Genomic DNA, 14,619 nt, shown 5'->3' with positions numbered 1-14,619 from the left:
GAGTTTAGAGAAATGAAGATAACTTCCCTTCCCCCACAAGAGCCCTTCTGCCAAAGACCAAGCAGCAGGAAATGAGACCTACATTTCACCGATTTCATTCAGTGAATCCCAGGATTCTCTTCTTGGAGCTTGAGGAACAGTCTGTGTCAGCCCGTAGATTTACAGGTGAAGAGAGGGGGCTTGACACTGGGTTCCCCCGACATATGAAGCCCAGCACCCAGGCTGCCTGTGGTATAAGTGTAGCCATGCTGCTGTCCTGCCCTTCCCAGGGGGGCTCCTTCCAACAATAACACTTAAGGAGCATTCACTGCGGACCACACACTTCTCTAAGACCTTGATACACACCTCATTTATCCTCACAGCCACTTCTATTTCACAGATGAAGAAACTGAGTCAGGCTGGTCATCTCAAGCTTATACAGGAGGTTCGAGGGCATTCTCAAACCCAGGGAGCCTGGCACAGAGGCCAGGCTCAGAACCCACCCTCATGCTCCATTTCAGATCCACAGGTTGGATCATCACTTCCCTTCCACCATCCTGCAAAGACGTGAGAGGATCCCTGTGAATCCTACCTGAGTGGAGCCCAATGCATGATGACATGACAAGAGCCAGCGAAGACACCTAACCTGCAGCCATCAGTTGTCTTTGCAGCTTTGGAGCCACAAGAATAATGAGGAGCTTCACAAAAGCAGAGGGAATGGGGAGGAGACAAGGCCCTAGGACATTCTAGGACAAAGAGGCAAGTCCCTCCTGTTCACTGGGAAATTGCCCTCTGCCCGGAGCCACTTGAACACTGCCGTTCCCCCCCCCCTCCCAGGGAAGGTTTCCCTGAAACCTCTCGCTGTCTCAGTATCTCTAATGAAAGTAAGCGATGCGAATTCTTCTCTTGAGTTTAAGAGGCAAGTCATGATGCTGTTTTTTCCAGACATACATTAATTCTGCACTCCAGCCGGTTTACAATTCTTAAAGTACTTGATTTACAACCCAGGGAGAAAATGTTTTGAAAATCTTGCAAACATACTTTGCATCTAAAGCTTGTCTACACTGCAGAGCTGATGGCCAGGGGGCCATCTTCTTCATGGGGGGCTGGGGTCTCCTAGGGAAGATGTCAAAGTATGGGAACAGCCCACAGAGGCCTCCGGGAGCAGCTGCCCAGGGTGGGAAACCAGTTCCCCCAACCTCTGGCAGGGGTGCAGAGTTGCAGCTAATAGTGGTGGGCTGTCGGGGCGCCTGGGCGGCTCAGTTGGTGAAGCGTCCGACTCTTGTCTTGGGTTCAGCTCAGGTATGATCCCGCGATTGTGGAAGTGAGCCCAGCGTTGGGAGTGCTTGGCACGGACGCGGATCTACTTCGGATTCTCTTTCTCCCTCTCCCTCCTGCTCACTCTCAAATAAATAAATGAAATCTTTTAAAAATTAAAAAAAAAAAAAAAAAAAAAAACAATGTTGGGCTCTCCACACCATCTACACAGTGGTGTGAAGTGGGGGGTATTCAGAAAGGGAAGGAGGTGGGGACTCAAGGGGTCTTTCCTGCAGCCTCCCCTAGTCACAGAGCTCCCCCTCTCAGGATTGCTGCTGCACTTCTCTCTCATTCATTCATTCACTCATTCATTCATACTTACTGAGCACCTACTATAGGCAGGCACCAGGCCACAGGTCAGAGAGCACTGAGGGATAGGACAGCACCCCTGCTTCCCTTCCAACAAGGGAAGAAAAGAGTGGGTATAGAGAGAAACCATCAAAGCTGCACAGTTGACATGTTCTGAAGGAAACGGACAAAGGGCTGAAACAGGGGAATAAGGAAGTGGGAGTTTAGACACTGGTAGAGGCCTTCAAGGACAGAGCAAATTCCGAATTTGGTTACCATGCAACCCATGGCAGGGTTTTAAGCTGGAAAGCCATGATTTGGGAGAAAAAGACCACTAAGTACTCTATGCTGGGGCTTCTCACCAAAATAAATAAGAATACCAACCCTGGTTTTCAAGAGCCTGCTAGTCACCAGGCTCTGTGTCAGAAGCTTCCAAATCCTGTTTCTCCTGGCAATCCTACCTGGTAGGAGGCTGGTAGCCGCACTTCCTAGATAAGGAAACAGAAGCTCAAAGAAAACATGCAGCTTGCCCAGGATCATCTAGCCGCCGAGTAGCAGGGATGAATTTGAACCCAAGTCCTTCTGATCCTACAGCCATGACTTCTTCCTCTACACCTAGTTTAGGTACTACCTTGCATTGTTCCCAGATTATTCCAGATGTATGACTCACATGTCCCAACTAAACTCTCAGTATCTTGGTGCAGGACTTGTCATATTCTCTGAAATTGCCAAGAGTCCTGAGCACTTAGGAAGCACTCATTCACTACATCTGGTTTACTGCTAGATTAAAAGGAAAAGATAGTATGCCAACCCTCAACATATGTTGTGTCTTTATCGTGTGTTTTTAGTATGTTGTGTCTGAATATCACTATTCAGCCACAGAGCAGTGATGAGTGCTAGCTGATAAGAATGATGAAGGCCCTGACCAGGGCTGCCAGGTAGGGGCCTGCAGACCATGTACACACAGGCACCCTGTGGAGAGACAAGTGAATGGAGACCAGTTCTCCCAAGGCCACCAGTCTGGGGGCTACTTCCAGCCAGGAGGGGAACCTTTTCAAATTCATCCACCTAGAGGGAAGCCGTTTACTCATTCAGACAAATGTACCTTTTATACAACAACAGCCCCAGAAGCACTGAATATGCATCTACTGTGTGTCAGGTACAGGGCTAAAGGCTCAGCCAAATCACATCGGCTCACTGAATCTTCTCAACAGTCTAGAAGATAAGAACTATTACAAGCCCCAGGTGAGAAAACCGGTTTAAATTGAGAAAACAGGTTTAAAGGGGATTAGGAAGTAGCCCAAGGTCCCACGATTGTCAAGCAGTGGGATGGAACATGCACTCGGGCCTTGTGGCTCCGGTGCTTTCCTGACCACGGCACACAGGACACTGCTTTCCACTTCGGACACAAAATGAGTGTGAGAGTTCTCCAGACTCACAGACTGGAATCTTCAGGGCCTGACAGATACAGCCTAACACTCCCATCCCCATTCTCCCCACTACCCCGAGCCCCGGTTTAGTTTTGTTGGGTTGGTTTGGGCTTGTTTGTTTGTTTTTGTTTTTTTTTAACTAATAGCTTTATTGAGATACAGTTCCTGTATCACAAAATTCACTCATTTAAAAATGTACAATTCAGGGACTTCCAGTATATTCACAGAGTTGTGCAACCATCACCACAATCAATTTTAGAACATTTTCATCACTCCAAAAAGAAACCCCACACCCATTAGCAGCTACTCCCCATTTACTTCCAACCCACTCGAGCCCTAGACAACCACTCATCCAGTTTCTGTCTCCACGGCTTTGCCTATTTTGGACATTTCACAGAAATGGGATCATACAATATATGATCTGTTGTGACTGGCTTCATTCACTTAGCATAATGTTTTCAAGACTCATCCATGTCGCAGCACGTGTCTGTTCTGCGTTCCTTTTTACCGCAGAATAATAACCCATAAATATTCCATAAATAAAATATGGGAAGGATCATATGTAATATTCCGTAAATAAAATGAACATACCACATTTTATTTATCCATTCGTCAGTTGATGGACATATGGGTTGCTCTTACTTAGGGGCTCTTAGGAACAATGGCACTAGGAACATCTGTGGGTCCATTTCCGTGTGGACGTGTGTTTGCCCTGCTCCTGGGCAGGCCTAGGAGTGGGACTGCCCATCCCCATTCTAAAGCGCCGGTTAAGAGTTTACCAAGAGCCCCAACCCCACCCCATCCCCCCGCACCGGGAAGTCAACATCTGGCTGCTCCTGGGCCGTTTCCAGAGAATTTTATCAATACAGCCAGACTCCACTCACGGGTGGGTCATCTGGCTGAGCCTCTCCTATGCTGGGGCCTGGGATCCTCTCATTCCTGGGCTGCTTGGTGTCCTCTGGGCCAGCGCGATGATAAATGCATTCTGCTTTAAAACAGATACTTCACAAATCATAACTCACAGATGCTCCGGGACTTTCATGTGGGAAACACAAATGAGACTTAGGCTGTCTGACTCCAGAGCCACTGAGGACAGGAAGCCACGGCCAGGAAGCCCACAGGCCCTGGACAGACAGACGGCTCGCCCCTCAGGAGAGCGTGAGCGCCGTAACAGGGAACCCGCGCCCGGAACCCTGTGCCTGGCTTTGCCAGCTTCGCCATGTAACCCGCCATTCATTTCCAGCCATGGCCTTTCAATCCCGAAAGGTCAGAGGGCCCCTGAGGTCGGAGGCCATGCATGACCTACACAGACAGCCTTTCCATCTCCTAAGATATCAACGTCGCAAAAAATATATATATATATATATCAACGGGGATCCCTGGGTGGCGCAGTGGTTTGGCACCTGCCTTTGGCCCAGGGCACGATCCTGGAGACCCGGGATCGAATCCCACGTCGGGCTCCCGGTGCATGGAGCCTGCTTCTCCCTCTGCCTGTGTCTCTGCCTCTCTCTCTCTCTGTGACTATCATAAATAAAAATAAAAATAAAAATAAAAAATTATATATATCAACGTCGCTCAGTTTATTCCCATCAGTTCCCGTCCTGGAAGCCTTTGCTGGGGACCTACGATGTGCTTGGCACCGTGCTGGGTGCTGATGAGAGGCTGGAAGACCAGACTGATGGACACACAAGACACCTTGTCCCCTGCCACTTCCCAGGAGGAAGTGAGATGTCCTGCGTGGCGTGGGTGCGCCAGGGAAGTGAACCGCCGACCTCTCCAGGCCTGCGAGGGATTCCAGAATCTGGGGCTACTCAAGGAACAAAAAAGTCAGTGTGTGTCCAGGCAGAGAGCTCCCTGACTTGCTTCATTAAAACAGACTCATGGCCCAACGAGCAGACAGTTTGCCAGAAGCAGACCTATTAACGCAGTTCCGATCCTTATCTTCTCATACCTCAACTCTTGCGTAAACCCACAGGCTAGCCTCCCTGCTCCCAGCCAGCACCCCAGACTGCTGGGCTCAGAGCCCCACTGTGACCAGAACCCAGCTCAGGCCACCTAGAGGAAGGTCTCTGTGTTCACGATGCCTGGGGCCGAACCCTGGCTCTGCTGCTGCGTGTGACCTTTTCCATCCGGAAAATGGGATGATAACAGGCTCATGAGGAGGATTAAGTCAGTTAATATGTACCTAGAGCTGCAGCTGGCCTGTGTTGTGTGATAAGCACTCAAAAAGCCTCCTCACCCTAGAATCCCCTTTTGCCTGAAATGCCCCGTATCTCAGTCTCGTGAAACCCAAATCAAGGATCATCTTCAACATCATCTGCCCTCCCTAATCCTCCAGAACGCCACCGCCACTTCTCTCGATCCCTTTCCTGAACAGTGCAAAGAAACCGCCCCCCCCCCCGCCCCCAGGAAAAGAATTACCCCATTGCTAGTCTTCCGGACCCTGTGAGCAAAGTACCCCGCCCAAATCCAGAGTTCACCTGTTGTGCAACATAAGGAAGGTTCTCCACTTCTCCAGCAGCAGTGAGTTTCAAAACAGACCATTTGACACTCTCCAGCTGTATGACCCTGGGCAAGTTACTGAACGCCCCCATGCATCATTCTGCCCACCTGTTAAATGGGTCTAACTTGAGTACACACCTCTCAGGGTTGTTGAGGGTGGTAAATGAAAGAAAATGTTAGCACAGCTTGACAACACCGCAGCCTTTCAAAAATGTCAGCTGGTAGTAATCACGGCAGCAGTGACCGTATGGGGAGGGAGGTATTCTTGTCCAGGATCAAACGCAACTGAAGGAACTCAGCTTCAGTGAGCGACATTCCAACCTGAAAATCACCTGGTACAATCCTGTCCTGTATAGCAGAGGCACTCAGATCAGTAACTGCTTACTGCCTCTTCCACCAGATGGGTCCCTCCATGGGCCTCAGCCACACCTGTGTCCCAGCATGTAAAGTGAAGGGCAGCATACAGGAGATGGTAATAAATCTTGGTGGGACTGCACAGAACGAGTTTGCTCTTTGTAAGTATGTTTTATCTTGACTACGAGACTGTGAGCCTCTTTAAGAGTGAGCATCCTATCTTGCTGTAGTCAAGATTTATTAAATGAGTGATGCAAAAATACCAAACCGAGAATCAGGTTGCTTACACCCAGCTGGGTCACTTACCAGCTGCTGTGCAGCCCCAGAGAGCTCACTTAACACTTCTGTGCTTTATTTTTCCCATCTCCAGGATGGGAAGTTTGGATCACATGTTCGCCATCGTGCCTTACGCCCCACAACTGGGTTTGGGCCTTAGCTGCAACATGGCATCTGAGGCACCACAGATGACGGCCCCATGACCCCGGCTCAGTAGGCCAGCTTGCTATGTGATAGCACCCCTCATTTGCAGTTTCCCAGAACCAGGCTGGGAGTAACTTCGGGCCAGTGCTTAAAAGACCCATTTTTGGTCAAATCAATGCCTTTGCTGAGTGAGGATGCCCCATTACCCAGGCTAGAGCTTTGGTTCCCAGGGTGACCATGGCAAAATGGGGGTACGCTCTACCCACTGGTCCTGTCACTCCCACGCAGACCCCTCCCAGAGCCCTCGCCTCCTGTTCCTGTCACACAACATACTGCTCACAAGAGATAACCTGGTGCAGAGGGAAAAGTTGAACTTGGCCCTTGACAGTGAGGTGATCACATGACCCCTCTCCTCAAAATGTTGTCTGTTTTGGGTTTGGGTTTTTTGACAATAGTTTGTGCAGCCTGAAGGTCCAAACAGCTTGGCTTGAAGAAAATGCACACCATATTATGCCACAGGGGCTCCACTTAACAGCCCTGCCCAATGCTATATCAAAACAAAAGTTGTGCAAGAAACAAAGCCCAAATTCAGGGCTTTAGAAACACATTCAGATGCTATCAGAATCTGGCTAATGGTCTTGGCTTCTTATGGGCTCACTTTTCTGTTCGCCTCACATTCATTAATTAACCTGAAAAGTTGATTGTTTCCCCTACCACTGTCTGAGAGATATGAGGTTAATTTGTCCCAGGCATCCTGGTCTTAAAATCTAAATGAAAAGTCCACGTGAGATGAGAAAAAAATTCGGTTGAAAGAAGAACTAAATTGGCTAATTTCACCTCTGGAGGCTTTCCACCCATTATTTTATTTAACTATTACACAAATGCATGCAACTGGTACTACTGGTAGCCCATTTGACAGATGAGGAAGCTGGGGTTTCAGAAAGTGACATAGCTTGCACAAGCTTGCACAAGCTCACAAAGCCAGGGAAAAGTCAGAATCTGAATGTCAGCCAGGGCTCTGCGCCCTTCTGCAAGAGGGCTTCATTGTTGGGTGTGTGAGGCTCTGGAATAAACCACTTGGAGTCCTTGTGTCATGGACACCCTCAGGCAGTGGCCACAAACCACATCTGGGAATTCAGAAGGGAGTCTGCCTGGATGAAGCCAGGTCGAGGGCCACTCCAAGCTCCTGATCCTGCAACATTCTTCGGAAGTGGCTTTCACAGAACACAGAAGACGATGTTGCGTGGTGCTCTGTTTGATTCAAAGGGCCCTTCCAGATGTGCAATTAAAAGCCACAACGTTTTCATTTTTAAACACTTCGCTGTCTCTGAGCTGCTTTCCACAAGGAGTGCTGATCCCACAGCCTCTCCTACCCGGGACACCACCAGCAGCGCTGGCAAAGTGGCTTAAAGGCCCTGCTCCTCTTGGACGGTGCCATAAAAGACATGGGTACAAGTGAAATCACCACGTCACTTCGGAACTCGACCGAACACTGAAAAGGCAGACCTGAGGCGGCGCCCTCCCCACTCACCTCTACCACACCCCAGAGTAAGTGGTAGATATTCGGAGAATCCTTAGAACCAGAAGGAAACCCCAAGTTCATACCTCACATAACAATTTCTTGCTGCTCTTGACAGATTCTGAGTCACCAAGTGCTGTGCCGGCAAGGACAATTTGCTGACCAATTTTTTGGCGTGTTTGTTTTATTTTCTGTTCAGCCAGGCACACAGAATTTTCCACCTGACAGTTCCTGTTTCTCACTTAAGTTCTGACACCATCTGTGGGCACTGTGCTCAGCAGGGGGAGGACTCAAGGCCAAGGAGGACGTCCCAGCACCAAACCTCAGTCATCCCATCTGGTTACTGCAAGCTTTTCTCCAGAAGATTCGCCAAAGGTTCTAAGTTTATCTATCAACTAGAAAGTGGTCTGAAGAAAACTAGCGTCTGGGCCTGGATCTACCGGATTCAGAACCTTTACATAATCATTGAGTAAAACAAGAGATTTTGCTGCAATTCATAGCACAATGGGAAACCAAGGAGCAGGGCTGGACAACAACAGAACAGGAACGGGACTGGAGTCTCTGGGCTGAGAAATGAGCCTCTCCCATTCTCAGCGCGCCCCCGAGCGGCCGTTTGACTAAATCCCGACAGAATGTTCAGAGTTTCTGCAAATAAAGGAAAGACACCCACCGAAAGAGAAAGGCAGGCTCCCGTCCACTGATGCAATCCCTTTCACTCCAGCCTCGTCTGCAGATCAGACGCGAGACCAACACCGGACAGGAAGCCCCGGTGAAGCTCAGAAAGGGGTCTGCCCTAAGACGCGACTTCATTCTCTCCAACAGGGGCGGCAGCGCCCGGGCTTCCAGGCAGCGGTGCCCCCCGCAGATCCCAGACACACCCTTACCACTCAACCCCTCGAAAGCTCACATCCCCAACCTGCAGCTCCAGCCGCGTCTGTTTTTCATTATTCCTCTTTCCAACTTCCCAGCGCGATTCTTCAACAGCTATTAAGACAACACGAGCAAGGAGCTGGGCTTAGTTCTTGCTTATTCAACACCCAGCCTGGGGAATATCACCTCAGAAGAAAAGCATGAATGAAGTGCACGTTTCTCAGCCTCTTCTTCCACAAACCTGAAAGTGTGTTCCTCAAAGGACATCTGTAATAACCATCTCCTCTTTAAAACTTTCAACCTACAAAAAAAAAAAAAAAAAAAAAAAAAAAGGCACCTGCCCAGAGTGAATTCTTAACTACTTGCTGCCTATAGGATTTGTTTACTGGAGACAGCTTTAAAAATACAATGTACAATGTTTCAAATTTCCAATTAACCTATAACAGACTTTTTTTTTAAGCTATAGAAGACAGCTGGAGCAACCCAAACAATGAACCTTAGGATGAGGGAGTTATTCCAGGTATCCAAATATCTGAGAATTTCAGAAGCTAAACCCTCTGATCGGCTCCTCATTTTTTCCCACAGAACTGTCCCTGCACAGATTGAAAAGAAAAACACCAATGTCAACCAACCACTTCATTCAACAGTTCGTTTTGCTTTCTTTCCCCTCTGGTCATTTGCTAAGTTTATGAGCAACCCCCGGGCCCCCCCAAAAGCGCACACGAGGAGTACCATAATGAGTTCCTGACTTTGGCCCCAAATCGATTAAAATACATCTGATAGGCTTCAAATCAAAGAACCATGTTAATTTTCTACCACACACCACACAAAATCTTTGCGAGTCAGTCACTTTGAACCCAACCCTCTGGCCACAAGCAGTGTGGATTTCAAGGGCCTGTTCCCCAAGCCAAGTTGGGAACAACGCAGAGACCCTGCGCTAGGCGCTAGCCACTCCAAATGGGGCCGGGACCCCCGCAGGGCTTCGGCTGTCACTAAGAGCAGGGCGACCGGCCAGTCCCCTGGAGCAATTCAGTAGCCGGGCAACCAGGACCTGAAAAGCAGTGGGGTCTGCGGGGATTCAGCATCTGTGTGGTTACGCCTGCCCTGGGCATTTCAGTCTTCCCGGGAGCGGGAGGCAAACTGTCAGAGCCCTCAGGCAGGCAGGCAGCCGCCTTTACTTTGGCTCCCTAAGGGGCAGGAGTCCACCCTCCCTTGCAGCTACAGCAGCACCAGGGTGATGAGGAGTAGGAGTGGGAGGGTGGAGGGTCGCCTTCGCCTAGAGGACACTGCTGGGGGAGCGGGGGGCACCCGCTCTCCGCCCAGGACGTGGGTCTGTTCAGAGTTAGAGCAACAAGGCATTCCAGGGCATTCCAGGGCTCGGTCTGAATGCGTGCCCGCGAGGGAGACCTCCACCGTCCCAACGTTGCAAAGTGTTTGCAAATCATAAACACTACTTTGCTGCTGGGAGAAAAACCCCCAAAATATGCGCAGACAGGATGTAACAAGTGTTTCGAGAGAGACACGCCTGAGTCACGGGGAGCTGGGGGGAGAGTGAGGCGTCTGTCTGGGGGTTCCAGAGAAGCCCCCTCGCGGACAGGCGAGTCTCGGTGCCCCCGCCCCCCGCCCCCCGCGCCCCGCGCCCCGCGCCCCCGGTCGGCAGCCGCGGCGGGCCCTCGCCCCGGGGAGGGGGGCTCCCCCACTCACCACTCGGCCCGAGAACCTCTCGGTGGCCCTCTTGACTTTGCCGTAGGTGCCTTTGCCCAGGGTCTCCTGCAGCTCGTAGCGGTGCTTCAAGTTGTGCTTGTGGTGATGCCGCTTCACCCCGTGCGGCTTCCTGGGCTCGGGGGCCGCCGCCGCCGGGGCTGCAGTCGCCCCCGCCACCACCTCCGGGGGAGAGCCCGGAGCCCCCGGCCGCAAGTCGGGGCCGTCCCGGGCCGCGGGAGCAGCGGCCCCCTCCATGTCGGAAGGCAGGGCGAGCCGGGCTGGAGAGGGCAGGACCGGGCACAGCGTTCGCGGGGTCGGGATCCCAGCCGAGGAAGCCGGGCGCGCTCAAGGTCGCCCCCGCAGCATCGGGGAGGCGGCCCGACCCCGCTCGGGCTGCGGCGCGGTCACTGGCGGCGGCGGGGACTGCACATCTGGCGCCCCCGGGCGCGCACGGTCCGCGCACCGCCCCCCGGCCGCGGCGAGCTGCGGCGCGTCGGGCGAGGTGGCGGCGGTGGCAGGGGAGGCGGCGGGGTTTGCAGGAGGGAGGGGAGAGGGGTGGCTCCGAGAGCAGGAGGGGGAGTGTTATGTGGGGCGCCGCACCCCCGACCCCTCCCCGGGAGGACGCGCAGACGGGGCGGGGGCGGGGCGGCGCGCTCGGCGGGTCCCGGGGGAGGGGAGGGGAGGGGAGGGGAGCGAGGGGCGGCGGAGCCGGGGCTTCCCCACCTCCCGCCGCCACCCGGGACCCGGGGCCACCCGAGCCGGGGGGGGGGGGGGGGGGGTGGCGCGTGGCGACTCGCCCTTTGTGCGGCGCGGCGTAGGCCGCGGCGGCGGCCGGGGGGCTTTGTCCTCGCTCGGCCGGGACCCGCGCCGGGGCGCTTCCAGGCCCGGGCGCCCCTCCCCGGACTCGCCCGCCGCGGCTACCGCGGGCCCGCCGCCGGCTCCCGCTCCCGCCGCTCGGCCTCCCTGCCTGCTGGCGCCCGGGCGGCGGCGGCTGCTCGCCGAGCCCCGGGGCGGGGGAAGCGGGCGCGCTCCGAGCCAGACGCAGCCGGGGCCCGCTCGCGACCCGGCCGGGGGCGCCACGGGCCCGCGCGCCCCTTCATTTTGTTTCAGGTGTCGCCGCGGCCGCCAGGCCGGAGACGCGGAGAGCGGGGGGAGGGGAGCGGGCAGGGTGTTGGGTTACAGGCGGTGAGTCACGGCCCCTCCGCCGCAGTGCGCACCCCTCCCGCCCCGCCGGGCTGGCACCCCGCCTCCGGGGCCCCCTCCTCCGGCAGGGGCGGCCGCGCGCCGCGGAGGACCCCGAGAGGGGCGCCGCGACCCCGGCCGGCCCCGCGCCCTGGCGCGGAAGGGCGGAGGCGGGAGGAAGGGAGGCCGGGAGGCTGCACCCGGGGCCGCCGCGGGACGCTCAGCGCTGCGACACCAGCCGGGCCTCAGGCCGCCTGGGAGGGGAGGTCAGCCGGGGCCGGGCCAGAGGTGGGGCGCGTGGGGTGCTAGGACGGAGCCGGGGCCGCCGGGCCCGCCGCGGCTGCCTTCGGAGGGGGGCGAACCGGGGACCTCAGAGGGAGCAGGGCCGGGAGCCTCCTGAGCAAAAGGAGGCCTCTCGGGCCCCTTGGGCCTTGCGAGTTTTCCTTGCACTGAAAGGGCCGGACCCTGGCGATGGTAACAGCGACTGCGCCCCACAAGTAGACGGTCGGGCAGCAAGGGCGTCCGACAGCGGGGAAGCTGCCTCCCCCCCGCCCCCCCCCCACCCCAAGCTGCAAGGCAAGAGAAAAAGAGGCCTTGGGGAATTTTTTTTATAATGGTGCCATACAGCAGACCCGGATAGGAAGAGTGAGGTATGAAGAATGTATGGTACGTTGTACACATCGCCTAGTTGTTCTTTACTTTTTCACCAGTGCACCCCTCTCGACCTTCCTCTGCAGCTCTCCGGTCTACGCCTTCTGCATTCCTGCTGTCTTCACTCCTGTCTCCCCTGATCACCTTACCCTGGACCCCTGCAACAGCCGGTCCTGCCCCGGAGCCCGCTCCCTGCTGCCAGAGAAATGGCCAAACACATCACCATACCCGTGCCCACGCCGTAGGTGTCCAAACTTATCTTCTACGGATGCTGACATAAGCCCTCTCTGCCCCTTCCTGCCTTCCCCAAGAGCGCACTGGTTATTGCATAATACCAAGACAAAGGCCCTGTCTCTTTAATTCCTGTGCTGTCCTCCACAATTGCAGGGCCTCCCTGCCCCCATCCTGAAAGTATGTTCTGTTTTATACAAAGTCTGTAGACATTGTGCATGTGAATTAAAGAGTCAGAGTGAGCAAAGTGCAGAGTGATCCCCAGTGGATGGCTGTGTGACCCTGGTCAAATGACTTAACCTCTCAGAGCTTCTGTTTCTCCTTCTTAAAATATGGGATCTGTTTTACAGGTAAACAGACTGTATCTGTAGTGCTAATTGAAACCGTTCACCAAATATTTCCTGGTTCTTAACCTCCTGAGGGATGTGCTAGGCATCCAGCACCCTATAGGACTCACTTAGGCCAATGGAATGAGACCAGAAGCGATATGCATTGTTTTCACATAGAAACTTTTAAGGGCCAATGGGCAAATCTGTGTGTCTTCTCAATCCCAAAAATTCCATCTTGGCAATCTCATGTTGACAACTATGGAAGTGCAGTGAGAGAGCCTACCCCAGGCACTGTGGCTCTCTATAGATGGCAGAGCAGGCCCAGCTAGCCTGCATTAGAAAGCTAGTGTGAGCAAATTTTAGACTTGTGTTGTATTAAACCAATGAGGTTTGGAGGTTGTTTGTTACAACAGCATAATGTAGTTTATTCTGGCTAACAGTGTTGCTCCCAAATGCCTGGACTTAATTGGTATTTGGTGAATGAATAGCCCTACCATAATCTGATACTATTTTATGATAGTAAACCCTCCTCTGTAGGATGGCTCTTATATTCCTTATTTTTAATTAAGGACACTTTACCCGAAAAAATAAGTAATTTGCCTGAGATTGCACAGGTCATAAATAGCAAGGCCAGGACTTAAACCCTACCTGTGCAGTTCCAAAGCTCTTGCTCTTCCTCTTCTACATATGCCATGCTACCTCTCCTTAAATGGGAAAGATGGAAACACCCAGTACAATGCCTGGCATACAGTCATACCCAAGCACTGGAAGTTCCTCTCCAGACTGAATTCCTATAGCAGTCATAATTTGAGCCACACTTCAGCACAATGTCATCATGCATTGTGCTCAAGTGTTTTCACATAGATAAAGCATTTCCTCTAACAAGAGCCCAGGCTGCCTGATTAAGAGCTTGAGATCTGGAGTTAAACTGCCTGAGTTCAAACCCCTATTCTGCCACTAGTAACTGACCATCTGGCCAGCTCTTTTCCCTCTCTATGCCTCCATTCTTTCATCTTCACAATGGTGGTAGCCATCACATAGGTGGTAGTGGGGTGCTAGCAATAATATGCATGTGGGCTCATGTGAGGATTAAGGAGTATAATATATGCACTCAATAAATCATGGCTATTAATATCATACTTGTTTTTATTATACTTATTCTTCATCTTGCATGACTCGTCCTGGCATTGAGGCAATTAGAAGCAGTTTAATCATATTACTTACTTGATTAAACTCTGATTTCTGGCTTCACTCTCATTACATGACAGAGGTAATAACATATGAAGTTGGAAGCATGACTTCCACACTGCCCTACAACTTATATTTACATAAGATTCATTACTTGTTCTTTATTACACTTTCTATTTTCAAAGCAATTTAAAAGAAAGTATGCTTGCTTTCTTGAGAAATATTTGTTCAGAAAACGTAGTAATACCAGTATCATTTATCCACCATCTACTGTCTGCCAGGACCTTTATATGTATTACCTCTAATCATCATAAAACTGTGAGGTGGACGTTATGATCCCCAATTGGCTGTGAAGAACAGGGAGCCTCCAGGAGGTTAGGATGCCTATGACCAGGCAGTACCTGCCCCGGTCAGAATTTGAACCCAGTTCTCCGACTCAGGTTTTGCTCCCACCCCTATTCTAAACTGCCCAACATCCCAGTTCATATCGATGAATGCCTATGCTTTGGTTGGCATTCATCTTCTATTTTTAAAGATTTTATTTTTTTAATTTTTATTTATTTATGATAGTCACAGAGAGAAAGAGAGAGAGAGAGGTAGAGACACAGGCAGAGGGAGAAGCAGGCTCCATGCACCGGGAGCCCGACGTGGGATT

At 52.4% G+C, this 14,619-nt stretch overlaps 2 protein-coding genes across 3 annotated transcripts in view; one reads left to right on the top strand and one right to left on the bottom strand.

Moving 5' to 3' along the window:
- NUAK1 (NUAK family kinase 1) overlaps nt 1-12,502 on the bottom strand; it is a 73,703-nt gene extending 61,201 nt beyond the window's left edge. The window contains exon 1 of one of the 2 annotated variants that reach the window (XM_077914787.1): nt 12,445-12,502. Coding sequence is in view for 1 of the 2 variants with exons in the window: in XM_077914786.1 (XP_077770912.1) it covers nt 10,384-10,638 (255 nt within the window). In the remaining variant the exon portion in view is untranslated. Of the gene's footprint in view, nt 1-10,383; nt 10,829-12,444 lie in introns of those variants that run through there. The other variant, XM_077914786.1, reaches the window with a different exon arrangement.
- Nucleotides 10,637-13,913, top strand: LOC144324396 (uncharacterized). The gene is made up of 3 exons (XM_077915847.1): nt 10,637-10,914; nt 11,202-11,831; nt 12,276-13,913. The coding sequence occupies exons 1-3, from the start codon at nt 10,637-10,639 to the stop codon at nt 12,574-12,576; spliced, it is 1,209 nt and encodes a 402-aa protein (XP_077771973.1). The 3' UTR covers nt 12,577-13,913.
- The last annotated feature ends 706 nt before the right edge of the window (nt 13,914-14,619 follow it).

This window comes from Canis aureus, chromosome 11 (genome assembly GCF_053574225.1).
Source record: "Canis aureus isolate CA01 chromosome 11, VMU_Caureus_v.1.0, whole genome shotgun sequence".
Taxonomy (NCBI): Eukaryota; Metazoa; Chordata; class Mammalia; order Carnivora; family Canidae; genus Canis; species Canis aureus.
The sequence above is the reverse complement of the archived record's forward strand: the minus strand, read 5'-3'. Positions and strand labels throughout refer to the sequence as shown.

Coding starts and splice junctions, on each gene's coding strand:
- LOC144324396 (XM_077915847.1), top strand. CDS start 10,637: ATGTCGGAAGGCAGGGCGAGCCGGGCTGGAGAGGGCAGGACCGGGCAC. Junction 10,915..11,201: donor GTGGCAGGGGAGGCGGCGGG/GTTTGCAGGAGG, acceptor GGCGCGGCGTAG/GCCGCGGCGGCGGCCGGGGG. Junction 11,832..12,275: donor CAGGCCGCCTGGGAGGGGAG/GTCAGCCGGGGC, acceptor CTTTTTCACCAG/TGCACCCCTCTCGACCTTCC.